The sequence below is a fragment of the Muntiacus reevesi genome, chromosome 2 (genome assembly GCF_963930625.1).
Source record: "Muntiacus reevesi chromosome 2, mMunRee1.1, whole genome shotgun sequence".
In the NCBI taxonomy this organism is placed as follows: domain Eukaryota; kingdom Metazoa; phylum Chordata; class Mammalia; order Artiodactyla; family Cervidae; genus Muntiacus; species Muntiacus reevesi.
The window spans coordinates 251,425,954-251,447,006 of NC_089250.1; the positions used below are offsets into that span (position 1 = coordinate 251,425,954).

Consider the following 21,053-nt stretch of genomic DNA (forward strand, 5'->3'; position numbering starts at 1 on the left):
TGATCCATGACCAGTCCTGTCACATCTCAAAGCCTGGGTGGCTGGTCACTGGCCATCCCATTTATGTACAGACAGCATACTGTGTAGTTTGTTACTTTCTTGTCTCTCAGTCATAAACTGTGACATTTGATCGTAAAATGGATAACAGAAAGAGGAATTTGGCCCAAAAAGACAAAAATGCAACAAATTAGCAACATGATAACGCAAAGTGAAATTTGAAATAGAGTGTGAATGGAGTTATCCGAGAAGCAGCTCCCATAGGAAGATTGCCTGGCAGCCAGATGAATTTAGAAGTTGAACTTACCAGTCTAAATAAAGAAATTGGTTATGAGGAAAAGGATGATGACCTCCTGGAGGAAGTAACACTGGCAAAAAAAAAAAAAAAAAAAAAAACCTAATATTAAATGAACTCTAGGAGATATTTCACAGCATCGAAAGCAGAAAGGATAAGAGGCTGGAAGCCAGTGCAAACTTAAAACAGTATGACAGTTCACCAAATGGACAGAAAAGATGCTGTCCCCAAATTCTAACTTATACAATAAGAGGAAGGAGGGCATTGTTCAAATTAGTCTTGATGAGTTTTTCTTTTCAAGAAATAACTGTAACTCTTAATGTTTCTGATGTTTTAAATTACATACTAATTCTACTGCTTTAAAATTTTTCCTTGTACCTTTATAGCCCATGATAAGGATTTTAATGTTTTGACATGTCTTTTTTTCCTGAGGTAGAAGATTGTCTTTACTTTTTATTTCTTAATTTAGTTGGCTGCACCAGGTGTTAGTTGCAGCATGCAGGATCTAGTTCCCTGACCAGGGGATCCAACCCAGGCCCTCTGCTTCGAGTGCAAGGAGTTGTAACAACTAGCCACCAGGGAAGTCTCCTGAATTTTTAGATGTCACAGAACAATCATAATTTTCCCCACTGATGATTAAGATCACCTTGCACAGTTTCAGCTTGCAAGATCATTTATGTGATCCCGTACTGCCATGCAACGTGAAAACTACCTTTAATTAGCTATGAAATGTCATGATGTCTGTTATTTTCAAATGGTTCCAAAAAGTAAATACGGTGAAATATTAGCTTTTGTATCTTCCAATTTTTATGTATGTTTAAAAATTTTAATAAGGAATTATATACTCAAATGTAAGAGTTTGTAGAAAAAAATTATATAAAACTATTTTTATAAGAAAATATACGGGAAAATCTGTGTAACCTTCAGTTAGGCAAAGAGTTCTTGTGTTGTTCTGTCGTTCAGTTGTGTCCAACTCTTTGCGACCCCATGGACTGCAGCACACCAGGCTTCCCTGTCCTTCACTATCTCTGAGAGTTTGCTCAAATTCATGTCCATTGAGTCAGTGATGCTATCTAACCATCTCACCGTCTGCTGCCCTCTTCTCCTCCTGCCTTCAATCTTTCCCAGCATCAGGGTCTTTTCCAGTGAGTTGGCTCTTCACATTAGGTGACCAAAGTATCAAAGCTTCAGCATCAGTCCTTCCAGTGAATGTTCAGGGTTCATTTCCTTTAGAATTGACTGGTTTGATCTCCTTGCATTTCAAGAGTTCTTTTATATTAACTCTACCGAAAGCACAATTCAAAAAAGAAAAAATTTATAAACAGGGCTTCATCAAAATTAAACATTTTGCTCCATGAAAGACACTTTTTAAAATTTAAGTATAGTTGATTTGCAGTGTTGTGTTGGTTCCTGGTATACAGCAAAATGACTCCATTATATGTGTGACCTTTTTCATATTCTTCTCCATTGTTTATTAATGGGATACTGAATATAGTTTCCTGTGCTATAGAATAGGACCCCGTTTATGTATTTTATAGATAAATAGTATAAACAGTATGAGAAGGCAAAATGATAGGATACTGAAAGAGGAACTCCCCAGGTCGGTAGGTGCCCAATATGCTACTGGAGATCAGTGGAGAAGTAACTCCAGAAAGAATGAAGGGATGGAACCAAAGCAAAAGCAATACCCAGATGTGGATGGGACTGGTGATAGAAACAAGGTCCGATGCTGTAAAGAGCAATATTGCATGGGAACCTGGAATGTTAGGTCCATGAATCAAGGTAAATTGGAAGTGGTCAAACAGGAGATGGCAAGAGTGAATGTCGACATTCTAGGAATCAGCGAACTAAAATGAACTGGAATGGGTGAATTTAACTTAGATGACGATTATATCTACTACTGTGGGCAGGAATCCCTTAGAAGAAATGGAGTAGCCATCACAGTCAACAAAAGAGTCCGAAATACAGTACTTGGATGCAGTCTCAAAAACGACAGAGTGATCTCTGTTCATTTCCAAGGCAAACCATTCAATAACATGATAATCCAAGCCTACGCCCCAAACAGTAACACTGAAGAAGCCAAAGTTGAACGGTTCTATGAAGACCTACAAGACCTTTTAGAACTAACACCCAAAAAAGATGTCCTTTTCATTATAGGGGACTGGAATGCAAAAGTAGGAAGTCAAGAAACACCTGGAATAACAGGCCAATTTGGCCTTGGAGTACTGAATGAAGCAGGGCAAAGGCTAATAGAGTTCTGCCAAGAGAACGCACTGGTCATAGCAAACACCCTCTTCCAACAACACAAGAGAAGACTCTACACATGGACATCACCAGATGGTCAATACTGAAATCTGATTGATTATATTCTTTGCAGCCAAAGATGGAGAAGCTCTATACAGTCAGCAAAAACAAGACTGGGAGCTAACTGTGGCTCAGATCATGAACCCCTTATTGCCAAATTCAGACTTAAACTGAAGAGAGTAGGGATAACCACTATACCATTCAGGTATGGCCTAAATCAAATCCCTTATGAATATATGAGAAATAGATTTAAGGGACTAGATCTGATAGAGAGCCTGATTAACTATGGACGGAGGTTGGTGACATTGTACAGGAGACAGGGATCAAGACCATCCCCATGGAAAAGAAATGCAAAAAGGCAAAATGGTTGTCTGAGGAGGCCTTACAAATAGCTGTGAAATGAAGAGAAGCTAAAAGCAAAGGAGAAAAGGAAAGATATTCCCATTTGAATGCAGAGTTCCAAAGAATAGCCAGGAGAGATAAGAAAGCCTTCCTCAGTGAACAATGCAAAGAAATAGAGGAAAACAACCCAATGGGAAAGACTAGAGATCTCTTCAAGAAAATTAGAAGAAGAAAAAAAGAAAGAAAATTAGATCTCTCAAGGGAACATTTCATGCAAAAATGGGCTCAATAAAGGACAGAAATGGTATAGACCTAACAGAAGCAGAAGATATTAAGAAGAGGTGGCAAGGATACACAGAAGAACTGTACAAAAAAGATCTTCACGACCCAGATAATCACAATGGTCCTAGAGCCAGACATCCTGGAATGTGAAGTCAAGTGGGCCTTAGAAAACATCACTACAAACAAAGCTAGTGGATGTGATGGAATTCTAGTTGAGTTATTTCAAATCCTGAAAGATGATGCTGTGAAAGTGCTGCACTCAATATGCCAGCGAATTTGGAAAACTCAGCAGTGGCCACAGAACTGGAAAAGGTCCGTTTTCATTCCAATCCCTAAGAAAGGCAATCCCAAAGAATCCTCAAACTACAGCACAATTGCTGTCATCTCACATGCTAGTAAAGGAATGCTCAAAATTCTCCAAGCCAGGCTTCAGTAATACGTGAACTGAGAACTTCCAGATATTCAAGCTGGTTTTAGAAAAGGCAGAGGAACCAGAGATCAAATTGCCAATATCCGCTGGATCATCGAAAAAGCAAGAGAGTTCCACAAAAACATCTATTTCTGCTTTATTGACTATGTAAAAGCCTTTGACTGTGTGGATCACAATAAACTGTGGAAAATTCTGAAGAAGATGGGAATACCAGACCACCTGACCTGCCTCTTGAGAAACCTGTATGCAGGTCAGGGAGCAACAGTTAGAACTGGACATGGAAGAACAAACTGGTTCCAAATAGGAAAAAGAGTATGTCAAGGCTATATATTGTCACTCTGCTTATTTAACTTATATGCAGAGTACATCATGAGAAACGCTGGGCTGGAAGAAGCACAAGCTGGAATCAAGATTGCCGGGAGAAATATCAATAACCTCAGATATGCAAATGACACCACCCTTATGGCAGAAAGTGAAGAGAAACTAAAAAGCCTCTTGATGAAAGTGAAAGAGGAGAGTGAAAAAGTTGGCTTAAAGCTCAACATTCAGAATACTAAGATCATGACATCTGGTCCCATCACCTCATGGGAAATAGATGGAGCGACAGTGGAAACAGTGTCAGACTTTATTTTTCTGGGCTCCAAAATCACTGCAGATGGTGATTGCAGCCATGAAATTAAAAGACGCTTACTCCTTGGAAGGAAAGTTATGACCAACCTAGATAGCGTATTAAAAAGCAGAGACATTACTTTGCCAAGAAAGGTCCAACTGGTCAAGGCTATGGTTTTTCCAGTGGTCATGTGTGGATGTGAGAGTTGGACTGTGAAGAAAGCTGAGAACCGAAGAATTGATGCTTCTGAACTGTGGTGTTGGAAAAGATTCTTGAGAGTCCCTTGGACTGCAAGGAGATCCAACCAGTCCATCCTGAAGGAAATAAGTCGTGGGTGTTCATCGGAAGGACTGATGCTGAAGCTGAAACTCCAATACTTTGGCCACCTCATGCGAAGAGTTGACTCATTGGAAAAGACCCTGATGCTGGGAGGGATTGGGGGCAGGAGGAGAAGGGGACAACAGAGGAAGAGATGGCTGGATGGCATCACCGACTCGATGGGCACGAGTTTGAGTAAACTCCGGGAGTTGGTGACGGACAGGGAGGTCTGGCGTGTTGCAATTCATGGGGTCGAAAAGAGTCGGACACGACTGAGCGACTGAACTGAACTATCTATTTTATATACAGTAGTTTGTATCTGCTAATTTATCTAATTTGTCTCCTAGTTTATCCACCACCCCCCACAGGTAACCATATGTCTTGTCTCTCTTTTTAATAATTTTATTTGTTTATTTTTGGCTGTACTGAGTCTTCGTTGCTTTGCATGGGCTTTCTCGGGCCATGGTGAGCCGGGTCTCCTCTTCATTGCGGTGTACATGGTTATCATTGGGGTGGCTTCTCTTGCTGTGGAGCATGGGCTTTAGGCCTGCAGGCTCAGTAGTTGTGATGCACAGGCTTAGTTGCTCCACAGCGTGTGCAATCTTCCCAGAGCAGGGATCAAACTCGTGTACCCTGCCTTGACTGGCGGATTCTTATACACTACCACCAAGGAAGTCCCATATGTCTTCTATGTATGTGAGTCTGTTTCTGTTTTATGTAGATAAATTCATTTGTATCACTTTTTAGATTCCACATATAAATGATATACTGGTATGGCGTCATTCTGACTTCACTTAGTGTGATAATCTCTATGTCCATCTTTGTTGCTGCAAGTGACATTCTTTTATTCTTTTTTAATGGCTGAGTGGAATTCCATTGTAAATATGAACCACATCTTTTTCCATTCATCTGTCGTTGGACATTCAAGTTGTTTCCACATCTTGGCTGTTGTAAGCAGTGCTGCTGTGAACATCAGTCAGTCAGTTCAGTCGCTCAGTCATGTCTGACTCTTTGAGACTCCATGGACTGCAGCATGCCAGGCTTCCCTGTCCATCACCAACTCCCAGAGCTTACTCAGACTCATGTCCATCAAGTCGGTGATGCCATCCAACCATCTCATCCTCTGTCGTCCCCTTCTCCTGCCTTCAACCTTTCCCAGCATCAGGGTCTTTTCCAAGGGGTCAGTTCTTCGCATCAGGAGGCCAAAGTATTGGGAGTTTCAGCTTCAGCATCCTTTAGGATTGACTGGTTGGATCTCCTTGCAGTCCAAGGGACTCTCAAGAGTCTCCTCCAACACCACAGTTCAAAAGCATCAATTCTTCGGCACTCAGCTTTCTTTATAGTCCAGCTCTCACATCCATACATGACCACTAGAAAAACCATAGCCTTGACCAGACGGACCTTTGTTGGCAAAGTACTGTCTCTGCTTTTTAGTGTGTGTCTAGGTTGGTCATAGCTTTTCTTCCAAGGAGCAAGTGTCTTTTAATTTCATGACTGCAATCACCATTTGCAGTGATTTTGGAGCCCAAAATCGCTGTGTCCATTTTTTTCCCCCATCTATTTGCCATGAAGTGATGGGACTGGATGCCATGATCTTAGTTTTCTGAATGCTGAGTTTTAAGCCAGAACAATTTGTAAATGCTTCGAACATTGGGGTGCATGTACCTTTTTGAATTAGAGTTTTGCTTGGATTTATGTCTAGGAATGGGTTTCCTGGATCATACAGCAACACTATTTTTAGTCTTTTGAAGAACCTCCATACTATTTTCCTTAGTGACTGCACCAATTTATATTACCACTAATGGTGTAGGAGAGTTCCCTTTTCTCCACGCCCTCTCCAGCATTTTGATGATGGCCATTCAGACTGGTGTGAGGTGGTACCTCACTGTAGTTTTGATTTGCCTTTTTGTAATAATTAGTGATGATAAGCATCATTCATGTACCTGTTGGCCATCTGTATGTCTTCTTTGGAGAAATGTCTATTTAGGTCTTCTCCCCATTTTGTAGTTGGGTTGGTTTTTTGTTGCTGAGTTGTGTGACCTGTGTGTATATTTTGGAGATTTAATCCCTTGTTGGACACAGTATTTGCCGTTGTTTTCTCCCAGTCTGTAGGTGTGTTTTTTTTTTGTTGTTGTTTTTATTTATGGTTTCCTTCAATGTACAAAAGCTTAGAAGTTTGACTAGGCCCCATTTGTTTTATTTTTGTTTTTATTTTATTGCCTTGGGAAACATTGGTACCATTTATGTCAGAGAATGTTTTGCCTGTGTTCTAACAGTTGTATGATGTCGTGTCTATTTAAGTCCTTAAGCAATTTTTAGTTTTATTTTTATGTATGTGTTCTAATTTTATTGATTTACATGTGGCTGTCTAACTTTCCCAGGACCACTTGCTAAAAATACTGTCTTTTCTCCCTAGGATATTCTTGCCTCCTTGTTAGATTAATTGACCATAAGTGTGTGGCTTTATTTCTGAGCTCTCTATTCTGTTCCTTTAAACCATATGTCTGTTTTTGTGCCCGTGTCATGCTGTTTTGATAAGTGTAGCTTTGGAGTATTGTCTGGAGTAGAATGACTAAAATATTGGTAATACCAAATGCTGGTGAAGATGCAGAGTACCTGGGAACTCGCATTCATCAGTGGTAGAATGTGTAGAAATGTAAAAATGGCATAGACACTTTGAAAAACAGTTTGCCAGTTTCCTGCAAAATTAATAATTTAGAAATTTCACTCCTAGGTATTTACCCAAAAGAAATAAAAACCCATATTCACACAAAACCCTGTGAATACTTATGGCAGCTTTATTATTCATAATTGCCAAGAATGGGACTTCCTTGGTGGTCCAGTGGTTAAGACTCCATACTTCCACTGTGTTAGGCACAAATTTGATCCCTGATCAGGGAATTATTAATAAGATGCCACATGGTGTGGCCAATAATAATTACCAAGGATGGAACTAACTCAGATACCTATCAACTGCTAAATGGATAAACTGGGGAACATCCATATGGTAGAAGACTACTCATCAATGAAACAAACTACTGGTATGTGTAATGACATGGATGAATCTCAAGTGTACTATTGCAAATAGTGAAAGAAACCTGTGCCCAAAGCATACTTTTCATTTCCATTTATATGACAGTCTGCAAGAAGTAAAAACTACATGGATGGAGAATCCCTCAGTAGCTGGCAGAGATGAGGGTTGGAGAAAGGGTTGACCACCAAGGGAATTTTTGGGGGTGATGAAACTGTAAGGTATATTGATTATAGCAGTGGATACTCAGTTCTATGTATTTGTCAAAAGTTATAGAATTATGCACCAAAAAGTGTGGGTTTAGTATGTGTAAATACTTTCTTAAAGCTAAAAAAACCTTTTTTATTTCAATGACCCCCCCCAAAAAAAAAAAAACTGGTAAAAAGCTCTTCTTCACCAGTCAAATAAATTAGAACAATAAGATTCAATTTTGCTTTTAACAGTGGCAGAGAAAAACAAATGAATACACAGTGATTTGCATTGTGTATTTGTGTTTCCATTTGCCAGGGAAAATAGGCACTCAATGCTGGTTGAGGAAAATTAGGCAGTCTATACAGTAAAAGCCTTCAAATTCTACATCCCTTTGCTAAGTTTCACTTCTAAGGGTCTCTTCTGAGAAAATTCAGCGTGGTTTATAATGATAAAATTGACAACAATTTAAATGTTCAAGAATAGTTCATTGCTTAATGTGTTATAAGGCAGCCATATCTGTGTAATAGGATACTAAGCAACCATTTAAAATGTTATAGAAAATGTAATGGTGTGGAGAACTAGTTCAGTTGAAGACAAAAATAACTAATGGATGGCTCAGACAGTAAAGAATCAACCTGCCAATATTGGAGACCAGGTCTGATCCCTGGGTTGGGAAGATACCCTGGAGAAAGAAATGGCAACCCACTCCAGTATCCTTGCCTGGGAAATTCCAGGGACAGAGGAGCCTGGCGGGCTATAGTCCATGGGGTAGCAAAGAGTCAGACACGATTGAGCAACTAACACTTTAACTTTCCAAACTTTTAAAGTTTCTTAAAATCTCTAAATTTTTTCAAACTTTTTATAATGTATCTCAGTTTTTAAAAGTTAGAAAGTATAAAAAGAGGGACAGAAGAGATAGAAAACCAATGTGTTAGCTTAGTTATCAGTATTGCTACAGAAAGAATTTGGTTGAACTCCTACGGTCCAGCTGGTAAAGAATGCGTCTGCTATGCAGGAGACCTGGGTTCGATCCCTGGGTTAGGAACATCCCCTGGAAAAGGGAAAGGCTACCCACTCCAGTATTCTGGCGTGGAGAATTCCATGGACTGAATAGTCCATGGGTCACAAAGAGTCAGACACGACTGAGCGACTTTCATTTCACTTATGACCAAGTGTATTTTTTTTTGCTGCGCCGAGTCTTATTTGCCTCACACAAGATCTTTCCTTATGGAACACGGGACTCTGTAGTTGTGGTGCGTGGGCTCAGTTGTAGCACGTGGGCTTAGTTACTCTGCGGCATATGGGATCTTATTTCCGCGACCAGGGATCAAACCCACATCCCCTGCATTGCAAGGCAGATGGACTTAACCACTGGACTACCAAGGAAGTCCATCAAGTGTACTTTGTAGTAATTTCCCAGTGGTGCTAGTGGTAAAGAACCCACCTGCCAATCCTGGGTGGATTTCAGAGATTCGGGTTCAATCCCTGGGTCGGGATGAGAAGGACACGGCAGCCCACTCCAGTATTCTATTGCCTGGAAAATCCCACAGACAGAGGAGCCTGGTGGGCTGCAGTCCATAGAGTCGCACAGAGTCGGACACTGAAGCAGCTTGGTGCGTCCGCCTCAAGTCTAGTCCTTGAGACCGTCCACTAGAGGGCAGCTTCAGGTCTGCAGAGCAAACACACCTGCAACACCCTCACAGCAAGGAGTGTGGCAGTGGGCCAGAAAGAATTACTCTTGTCCTTTGTTCTCTGAGGACTGGAGCACTTCCTCCTCTCCAAGGAAATTTAAGGAGTGGTGGGGGATACTTGTTTCCCCTAACAGAGGCTTACTCAGTTCTAAAATTCCATGCCTTCTTCAGCAAAACTGGCACTTTCAAAAGCATAGCTTCTTCAGTCTTGCTCATCAAAGTTGTCCCAAAGACAGGTGTTACTGAACAATTTATACAAAGCATCACAAATCATTTGATAGTTTAGGAGGTTTTCCTAGCCAAGCAGATTAAAGACTACAGGCAAAAATATAAATATCAACGTATCAGTCATGTCTTTGTGGTTATGCAAAAATAACAATGAAGTTACTTAATCCTGAGTGTTCCATAAATATATAAAGGGCCAGATCACTGAGATGTACAGTCATACCCACCTTCTACCTGTCGGTGCCCCCTTCTTGGATTCTATGATGTCTGCTCATTATTAGTGCCTCCTCTGACTTTCCTGTCTAGGTGATCTTCCTCACACTGTTCTACTCACTGATGCTGAACAGGCTGCCACAGCTTCACAGAGAGAAGGAACATCAAACCAGGAGGATCTTGGCACTCTGGGGTAATTCAACTAACACTTGTAACTAATATCTTATTTTGCAAAGAGCAAATTATATATCAGAACAGTGCACTCCCAGCCACCTCACTGACTAAGATAAATTTATCCACTCAGGGATCTTGTCTCTAACCAGCCATCATGCCTCCTCCCTGAACCAAGACCAACCAGTGGGTCACCAGAACTCCTTATGATCCGTCCCTCTGGAGGTCACTCAGAGCTTCAACTCTCCCCTGTATTCCAGATTCCTTCCTCGTGTTTCTGGCTTTGAGCCCCAGGTGCTGTTTCCAACTGCTCACCCTCTGTATCTGAATGCCTACAGCTGTCTCAAACACGCCCCAAGCAGAATTATTTGCCTGCCCCACAAATTCATTTCTTTACTGTTTTCTCATTTCAGTTAATAATATCACCATTGGCTATAAACTAAGAATAATCCTAAATCCCACTCCCAGCTCAATCACCAAGGCTGAGGAAGTCTGAATAAAACTGACTAGAGCCACTCATTTCACGCAGATGAAACTGCCAAACAAAAGGTGGCCAAAAAGCAAATGGCAGAAAAATTAACACAACATTCTGTTTTCAGCCAGGCTGTACCACATGTGTGATCTTAGTTTCCCGACTAGGGATAGAACCCACACCCCGCTACGGGGAAGTCTTTTAACACAATATTTTAATCATGCAAGAAATGCATGCCTTGCTTAGAGACACATTTTTTAATGAAGTGCATAGGAGGATAAACTCCAAATTTTAGGAGAGGATTAGCTCTGAAGAGAAAGAAGGGACACCATCAAGGAGGTACACAGCAGGTTTTGTCTCAGCTACCACTTATTTCTTAAGCTGAGTGGTGGACCAGCTGCTAAGGGGTTGGCATCTCATTCCTTGTGAGATTAAAAAACTAGTAATCTGACTTCAAACTGCCTTCCCAGTCCTCATTTCATTTCTCCATCTCTTGAATTGCTGTTCCCTCTGCTAAAGTGACTTTCTTTCTTGTCCTCATCTTTATCCATCTAGAGAATTCTGTCTGACTCATTTAAAACAAATGTCCTCTGTCACTGCCTCTGGGCCAGCTCCTCTGAATTCCTCAAGGAGGTTTATGTTTCTCTCCAGTGAGCCCTCAGCACTTGGTTCCCACAGGCTGACATGTTTTAGGTCACAGTCTAACTCCCTCTCTCTCCCCATCTTGATTTACACGTCGCTAGATTCTTCTGCCCACAGTGTGGGCTGGAGAACAGCACAGGCATTTCCTGGAATTGTCAGAAATTCAGGCTGTCAGGCCTCACCCCAGAAACGGCATTTTAACACAATTCCAGGTGATCTCCCAGCCTATTTTACAGTGAGAACCACCACTCTGGAACAGCACTCCCATTGGGTAATCCATTGACAAAACTGTTTGGTTCTGGTCCAAGACAAGGGGAGAAATTCAGAATAAGCCTTTAGAAACATTTATAGCAGTTGGGCAGCCTAATTTTAGGCCTATTGAATCTAATTTTCAAAATGGGGCTTCTATTTTCAGGCCTCTATTTTACGTCACTTTTCTTGTATTTTGTAGGTCTCTGTTCTGTGTCAGTTTTCTAGTCTTTCCTGTATTTTACAAAAGTATTAGTCTCTGATGGGTTGGGAATATTTTTTTAAGTCTTTGATGGTAGTTTGGGAAGTATTGCTTCTGTAACTTCTTTTCTCCATTTCAGCATTTAATAGGAGATACTCATAGTAGATGCTCAGCAGATGTTGATGAATAAGTGCTTAACGAACTATAACCTTTTTGTGACCTACATTTGAATTTTTGACAGCAAGATGTCCTTCATCATTACCCGGTTCAAGAGATAAGAACAACTCCATCTATGTAGCCCCCACTATGAACAGTCCGGTTAAGCGCCCAGAAAGAACCTTGAAAGAGAAGAAGTTCTGCAAGTTGACAGGAGATGTTTTAGGTATGGAGAGGAGACGGTAACATGTTTATACATCAACACGTTTCCCAGCAAGGAAAGGGGGAGTGAGAATAAAATGGAAAACCTAGAAGGGGGGGAAGTATATTAAAGTGTTCCCCTCAAAACAGTCTGGATGCTATTAAGGCTGTACAGTGAATGGAGGGACTCCTGAACTTATGGTCTAATTGTGTGCTTGAGGAAGTCACTTCCTCTGTCTGCGGAATGTAATCTTGAAACTTGATCAGCATCACAGGGTGGAGGGAAAATGAATATGCTTTGAAAACTAGCTGTCCTGTAAGTACAAGGTCCAGCACACCTAGTGTTTGGGTTGTTGGATTCTCTGGACCAAAATAGACAAATTCTGTTTTTGCCATGCGAACAGAGACAATCTATAGCTAACTAGGGATGGGAAGAGACCGAGGGAGTTGTCTGGGGGGTCATTTAGACCTTAGAACTAAAATAAAGCATTTTTTGTGGTAGCTTTTTATGTATCTCAAGTATAATTTCTGATCAGTGCATGAGAATTCTGGGAAGGAATATATACATATCTATTGCTGCACATACAGATATCACCAGGAGCCAAATGCTTTGGCTTATCTCTGACAATTATTAAGCTGAATCACGTGAAAGTTCAGTTTTTGACTGTTTTTGACCTGTGAGAGTCTATATACTTAGGGGAAAATGAAGAAAAATGTATAGAGAATTTTTTTAATTGAAGTATAGTTGGTTTATAATGTGCCAATCTGCTCTACAGCAGAGTGACTCAGTTATACACATATACACATTCTTTTTTTATATTCTTTCCATTATGGTTTATCCCAGATTAGATATCATTCCCTGTGGTATACAGTAGGACCTTGTTTATCCATTCTACACATAGTAGTTTGCATGTACCAACCCCAAAATCCCAGTCCATCCCTCTCCCTCCCCGCCTTCCCCTTGGCTTCCTTAAGTCTGATCATATAGAGAATTTCAAAGAATTGAAATTTGAAATTTCAATGTCAAATTCACCTATGGTTTTCTCGCTTCTGTACTAGCACAAATCCTTTTCCTTACCCTGTTGATGACTACAGTCTACTCGACGCAGAACTCCAATAGATTTTACCTCCGTCAAGCTATCCACAAGAGCTTTTCTCACCGTTTCTCAGAGATCAAACTTCTTAAGCATTTCTACACCTGGGCCAATAGCACCCTCCTTCCCAATCTGTATGGGGATTACAGAGGTAAGAATACAGTCCAGGGGCCTAGCCCTGCAAATGTGGGATACAGTTGGTTTCCCAAATGCTCCTACAGTAACCGTTAGAACACTGGAGAAAGTTTCACTGGCTGTGTCAATATGACTGCACCTCTGTGGGCACCCAAATGTCCACTTCTAGGGACCCATCTAAACAGTTTCAGGTTTATGTCTGTTCACCCAAGGGTGATCAATCCCCGAGGGCTGATTCCCACTGAAGAGTTTCACTAGAGACTGATAAACAAAGTTGAGAATTTATTCACTTACAGCATGAGAAGTAACTAAAGTGGTCCTTCGGGTTGGTGGCCTCCTTGTGAAGGAAGGAACCACATGCAGCTGAAGTTTGTTCTCTAAGCCCAGATGTAATCAGAAAGATCTCACACCAGGGTGATATTTTGATACATTGCCTGATGTGCAGTCATTCCTTAGTCTGTGATGTGTGACTTTTCTTGGTTGGTTATCTAGTTCAACTCCATGAATATGTAGTGAACAACTGGTATACTGGGAACTGTCCTAGAAGCTAATGATAAAAAGATGAGTATTATGTGGTTTGTACCCTCAGAGAACCTCACCATCAAGAGGAGTTAGTATGAATGCTTCTTGTTCAGTATTTCTCAACCAGGTACCAACGCTTTGTCGTATTATAACTTTGTGTCTTATTAAGTGAGTTGTGTTCTGGAAATTGCTGCATGCATTAATCTCAGGATTGGTGCCTTTCTGTTGAGATTTAGAATATCTCCTAAATTCCTGAAAAAAAATCTGAGTGATGTGTCATCTGAGTAAACATGTATACTCTTTTCTCTTTTTTTAATTAAATTTTATTGGTGTATAGTTGACTCACAGTGTTGGAAATGTTGGTTTCAGGTATACAGTAAAGTGAATCAGTTATGTGTATACGTATATCCCTCCTTAGATTCTTTTCCATATAGGCCACTACAGAATATTGAGTAGAGTTCCCATGCTATCAGCATGTTCCTATTAGTTGTCTGTTTTACATATAGTAGTGTGTATATGTCAGGCCCAACCTCCCAATTCATCCCTCTCCCACGTTCCCCTTTGGTAACCATGAGTTGTTTTCTACATCTGTATAGTCTTTTCTTAAATGTGTGTCCTTTCTAAGTTGCTTCAGTTGTGTCTCACTCTTTGTGACCCCATGGACTGTAGCCCACCAGGCTCCTCTGTCCATGGGGATTCTCCAGGCAACAAATACTAGAGTGGCTTGCCATGCCCTCCTCCAGGGGATCTTCCCAACCTAGGGGTCGAACCCGCGTGTCTTATGCCTCCTGCACTGGCAGGCAGGTTCTTTACCACTAGCACCACCTGGGAAGCTCTTAATGTGTATGTGGTGCATTTAAGAGATTTTACAGGTGGCAACTCCTATGCATTGCATGTTGATTCTTTCTAGCTGAGTTTCATTTACTTTTTTATTTTATGGCCGTGCTGGGCCTTTTTTGCAGCACATGGACTCTTTGTTGCTGCACCTGGGCTTTCTCTAGTTGCAGAGAGTGGGGCCTTTCTTTCTAGTTGCAGTGCAAAGGCTTCTTGCAGTGGCTTCTCATGCTTCAAAAGGGCTCTAGATGCACGGGCTAGACTAGATGCAAAGGTGAAGACTCAGAAGCCACATCCTTGCTCTCCACTTACCAGCAATGTGTTTCTGAGTGAATCACTCAACCTCTGGTGCCTCAGTTTCCCCATCTATACAATGAGGATAATCTTAGGACCTATCCTTTAAGATTGATGTCAAAACTTAAAACTTAGTAGATCTAAGTGCGTAGAGCAGTGTTGGGCACTCACTGGGTCTTAGCTATGTTTTTTTTTTTTTGGCTGCACTGGGTTTTCACTGCTGCGAGCAGGCTTTTCTCTAGTTGCGGCAAGCCAGGACTGCTCTCTAATTGTAGTGCGTGGGCTTCTCATTGCTTCTGTTGTGCAGCACGGGCTCTTAACACATGGGCTTCTGTAGTTGCGGCTCCTGGGCTCTGGAGCACAGGCGCGATAGTTGTGGCGCACAGGCTTTATTGCTCCGAGTCATGTGGAATCTTCCTGGACCAGAGATTTGAACCCATGTCCCCTGCATTGGCAAGCAAATTCTTAACCACTGGACCACCAAGGAAGTCCCAGTCTTAGCTATTATTAATTGGGGCAGTTGGAGCTCTGGTTCTCCTAGAACTACAGAGGTTACAGGAGTTACCTGGACATATTAAGGAAGAGCAACAAGCAATCTGAGATGTAGATAAAGAAATAGAATTAAGTAGATGATACTGATGGACATTTAGATTGTTTTCAGTCTTCTACTGTTAACAACAGTACTATTAAATATCCTTTTACATATATAATTTCACTCGTGCAAATATATCCATAAGATAAGTACCTTGAAAAGACTTGATAAAACTGTATATCCAGCTTTCCCTGCCGCATGGAGGCTCGGATGCATTCAAGATTCGGTTCCAACAATAACCCGCCGCCATGGCTGAGGAAGGCATTGCTGGTGGAGGTGTAATGGACGTTAACACTGCTCTGCAAGAGGTGCCAAGACCACCCTCATCCACGATGGCCTAGCATGTGGAATTCACGAAGCTGCCAAAACTTTAGACAAGCGCCAAGCCCATCTGTGAGTGCTTGCATCCCACTGTGACGAGCCTGTGTATGTCAAGTTAGTGGAAGCACTTTGTGCTGAGCACCAAACCAACCTGATTAAGGTTGATGACAACAGGAAACCAGGGGAATGGGTAGGCCTCTGTAAAACGGACAGAGAGGGAAAACCCCGTAAAGTAGTTTGTTGCACTTGTGTGGTGGTTAAGGACTATGGCAAAGAGTCCCAGGCCAAGGATGTCATCGAGGAGTACTTCAAATGCAAGAAATGATGAAATAAAAAACTGAGTTCTTGTTTTTTCTTTAAAAAAAAAAAAACACAAACCTGTATATCCATTTTTCATTTAAAAAGCTATATATTGCCAGTAACATTTTTTCACTCTTTAACTGCTAAAAATTTTTTTGCTCTCAGAACTGATGTAGCCCAGTCCCGTTAGTTCACTTGTTTGTAGAAATACTGAGAGCCAAGCCATTTGTGGCAAGTAATTGTATCCTGTAAATACATAACTTTGCTAAATAGCCTAATCCAATGTCAAAACACATTTGGGAAGAATTTTTTTGGTAAGATTTAATTAAAATTCCTCTTGTAGCAGTTTAAACTTGTTTTTTCTCTTGTGCCTTTCTTCTCAGATGGAAAACCATTAATCTCACAATTCTATTATTGCATACTTTTTATTTAAGGAATATACAGTGAGGCTACCTTTGAAGGTTAAATCATCCCTTACCTTCCTCTTATCTTCTTTAGAATCCTCGGTCCTTTGATAACTACTGCAAACATTTCCCTGCCAGATTTTCTAAGATAATCTTTTTCTTTCATGTTAAAACATCTTTTTAATAATTAAAACATGAATATGGAGAAAAACAGTATACACCACAAGGTATGTTGTGCAACTCTCCTTTGTCCCCTGATCCCCCTTCTGTCTTTCTGAGAGGCAACCTCATTACCAATTGATTATACAGGCACACCTCACTTTATTGCATTTTTTTTTAAACTTTATTGCATTTTGCTTTATTACATTTCAGAGATACTGCTCTGTCTGTTTAACAAATTGAAGGTTTGGGAACCCTGTGTCAAACAACTTCATTTGTGCCATTTCTTCAACCACACTTGCTCACTTTGTGTCTCTGTCACATTTTAGTCATTCTTGAAATATTTCAGCTCTTTATTATATTTATTATGGTGACCTTGTGATCAGTGATCCTGGGGGTTACTACTGCAAAAAGACTATGACTCACTGAAGGCTCAGGTTAGCATTTCTTATAGAAATAAAGTATTTTTTTTAGTAATTAAGTTTTTAACTAAGGTATGTACATTGCTTTTCTAGACATAATGGTATTGTATACCTAACAGACTACGTTTCAATCTAAACATTTTTTTTTTTTTTTGCCACACCACATGCCTTGCTGGATCTTAGTACCCAGACCAGGAACTCAACCTGGGTGCTGGCAATGAAAGTGCCAAGTCCTAACCACTGGACAGCCATGGAATTCCCTAAACATAAGTTTTCTATGTCCTGGGAAACCAAAAAATTCATGTGACTTGCTTTGTAGCAGTGGTTTTGAACTAAACCCACAGTATCTCCAAGCTACATTTATAAATTCTTTCAGAGGTAACCTGTATATTTGCAAATACATTTGATGATAAACAGCATCCTGCTATTTTGCCTTTTCCCCTTAGGCTGCCTAGAGACTGTTCCATCAGCATATGTAAAGCTCCCCCTTTCTATGTTTTATTCACTTACTGTATAGCATGCCACTGCATGGATATACCATAAATTGTATAACCAACTCCCTATTGATAGACATTTAGATTGTTTCCAGTCTTCTACTATTAACAACAGCACTATTATTAATATCCTTTCACATACATAATTTCACTCGTGCAAATATATCTGTAAGATAAGTATCTTGAAAAGACTCGATAAAACTGTATATTCATTTTTCATTTAAAAAGCTATTGCCAAACTTGTCCTCCTCAGTTGTACCAATTAACATTTCCATGAGCACCATGTAAGATCTGCGCACAGCCCCAGTCGTTCACCATACAGGTAGCTCTAAGATACACAAAAGGTTTGCAACTGCACTCACAAGAAAATCCAAGTCAAAACTAAACCGAGGAGCCATTTTTCACCTCTCATACAGACAAAACTTACCTCCACTCTTGCACTTCTTCATTCCATTTTCCCCATATTGTTTTTCTTTAACATATAAATGTGTTTTGTCCCTGTTGAAAAGCTCCCAATGGATTCCATCACACTTAAAAGCTTAAACCCTTTCTAAAGCTTACTCTAGGGCCTTCCCCACTCTGGGCTGTCGTAACTACCTCTGTTCCTTCTCCTAACCTCACTCCGCCTCTCATTCACTGTACTTCCGCCACACAAGCTTCTGTGCTCTCCTTAACCAGGCTGCACACACTCTTGCTTCAGTGCCTTGGAACTCGCTCTTGCCCTTACTGATGTCTGCATCGGGTGCTCAAGACTGTTAGGGTCTCTCTCATAATCCACTCCAGTATTCTTGCCTGGGAAATTCCATGGACAGAGGAGACTGGAAGGCTACAGTCCACGGGTTTGCAAAAGAGTCGGAGACGACTTAGTAACTAAACAGCAAACTCTCATAAGCCACCTCCTCAGAGAAACGTCTAATCATCCCTGTGAATGAATGTAGCACTGCTCCCTCCCCACAGGACACTGTCCCCTCATCCTACTCAGCGTTTCTTCATAGCACTATTATTACCTGAATATTGTTTGGTTATTGCCTGTCTGCCTCCCTCCTCAAGTGTGAGTGCCCTGTGGACGGGGACTCTCGCCCACTGCTCTGTGCCTGGCACCTAGAATAGGACCCGGTGTATGTGAGCACTCGGTACACGCTGATTGAGACAAAGAATGAATGAATGTCATTCTATAAACTTTGCCTGTTTTTCTTTGGGCTGCTTGGTTTTGTTTGTTTGCTTCGATAAATGGGAGCTTTTTATATATTAAGAGCTTACTTAGTTGTAGATAGAGGTTTAGATATTTATACAGAAACAAAATGAGGATTTATAAAAATTTAGAGAATGGATAGCATATCAGTAGCTTAGCTGATAAGCTATTGATATCTTACCTGGGAGTGTGATATGCTTTTCTGTTCTCATCTTCATCTGTATCCCTCAGTCATATTGAATTCTCTTCATGTAATTCTGATACATCTTGTTAGGTTTATCTTTTGTGTTCTATGGTCAATAAGATTTCACTATACTAACTAGTGTTTGAAGGCTATTGGTTTTACCATATTTAATACCCAGATACCTTACTGAATTTTTTTTGGTATGAGTATTTAGGTTGACTCTCTTTTCTCCCCAGCTTTATTGAGGTACAGTGGAGACATTGAAATTGTATGTATTTAAGGTACACATGATGCTTTGATATATGAATTGTGAAATGATTACCACAATCATACTAATCAACACATCCATCTTTTCACATTACATGCTTTGTTTTCAGTGTGATAAGAACTTTTATTCTCTTATCAAATTTCAAATATACAATATATCACTATTGCTGTTAACTTTAATCTATAAACTGTAATCATGCTGTACATTAGATCTCCAGGACTTACTCACTTTAAAATTGAAAGCTTATGTACTTTGACATCCAGCCATCCTTCTCCCCACCCCAGTCCCTGGTACCCACCGTTCTGTCTGGTTCTATAAGTTCGACTTTTTAAAATTCCACTTATGAGAGACCATACATGCTTCTTTGTTGGCTAATTTTGTATTTTCAGTTTTGTGAACAATCCTGCTATGAACACGGGAGTGCAGATCTCTCTTCAAGATGGTGATTTTATCTCCTTTCCTTGCCATATATAGCCATTAGTAAGATTGCTGGATCATACAGTAGCTCTATTTTTAATTTTTTGAGGAACCTCCATGCTATTGTCTTTAACGGCTGTAACCAGTTTACATTCCGATTAATAGGATTCCTTTCTTCAGACCCTCACCAGCACTTCTTATTTCTTGTCTTCCTGATGATAGCCATCCTGATAGGTATGAGGTGATACCACAGTGCAGTTTTGATTTCTGTATATCCCTGTGGTTAGTGAGTTTTATATATACCTGTAAGTCATTTGTATGTCTTCTTTAGAAAAATGTGTGGTTTATTTATTTTTTGGTATTGAGTTGTATGGGTTCTTTATGGATTTTGGATTTTAATGTCTTGTCAGATACACAGTTTGCAAATATTTTCTCCCATTTCCTAGGTTTATTTTATTGTTTCCTTTGCTGTGCAAAAACCTTTTCATTTGATGTACTCCCACTTGTTTCTTTTTGTTGCCTGAATGTTTAATGTCATATCCAAAAAAAAAAAAAGAATTGTCAAGACCAAGTGTCAAGAAGCTTTTTCTCTGTTTTCTTGTAGGAGTTTTATAGTTTTAGGCCTAAGGTTTAAGTTGTTGATCCATATAGAGTTGATTTTTTGTATATGGCATAATAAAAGGGTTCAGTTGCATTCTTCCCCCTTTCCTATTTGGATACCTTGTAGTTATTTTTCTTGCCTAACTTCTCTGGTTGGGACTTCCAGTATTGTGTTGAATAGACATGGTGAGTAGGCATCCTCATCTTGTTCCTTATCTTAGAGGAAGAGCTTTTAGTTTTTCACAACTGAGTATAAAATTTAGCTGTGAGCTTGACATATATGGTTTTTATTTTCTTGCAGTACATTCCTCCTTGCCTAATTCGTTGAGTTTTTATCATGAAAGGATATTGAATTTTATCAAATGCTCTTTCTATATCTGTTGAGATTATGTGTTTTTAATCCTTCATTCTTCTAATATGGTGTATCACATTTGTTAACTTATATATTTTGAATCATCCTTGAATCCCAGGATAAATCTCACTTGATTGTGGTGTGTGACCCTTTCAAGGTGCTGCTGAATTTTGGTTTTCTAGTATTTTGTTGATATGCATAGCATCTTTTTCCATGCTTCTATTTTCAGCCTATGCGTACCCTGTGCGTACGCTTAAAGCTTAAGTGACTCTCTTATAGACAGCATATTGTTGGATCTTGTATTTTTTTTTCCATTTAGCTACTCTGTGTCTTTTGAGTGGAGAATTTAGTCATTTACATTCAAAGTAATTATTGATAGGCTATGTTTAAAACTGTAATTTTGTTCATTTTCTGGTTTGTAATTCATTTGTTCCTTTCTTGTCTTC

At 40.1% G+C, this 21,053-nt stretch overlaps 1 protein-coding gene and 1 pseudogene across 1 annotated transcript in view; both read left to right on the top strand.

Moving 5' to 3' along the window:
- PKD1L3 (polycystin 1 like 3, transient receptor potential channel interacting) overlaps positions 1-21,053 on the top strand; it is an 81,875-nt gene that overhangs the window by 48,651 nt on the left and 12,171 nt on the right. The window contains exons 22-24 of the mRNA XM_065919345.1: positions 10,024-10,123; positions 11,908-12,048; positions 13,083-13,268. Coding sequence (XP_065775417.1) covers positions 10,024-10,123; positions 11,908-12,048; positions 13,083-13,268 — 427 coding nt within the window. The remainder of the gene's footprint in view (positions 1-10,023; positions 10,124-11,907; positions 12,049-13,082; positions 13,269-21,053) is intronic.
- Positions 13,853-16,356, top strand: LOC136158728 (small ribosomal subunit protein eS12-like; annotated as a pseudogene).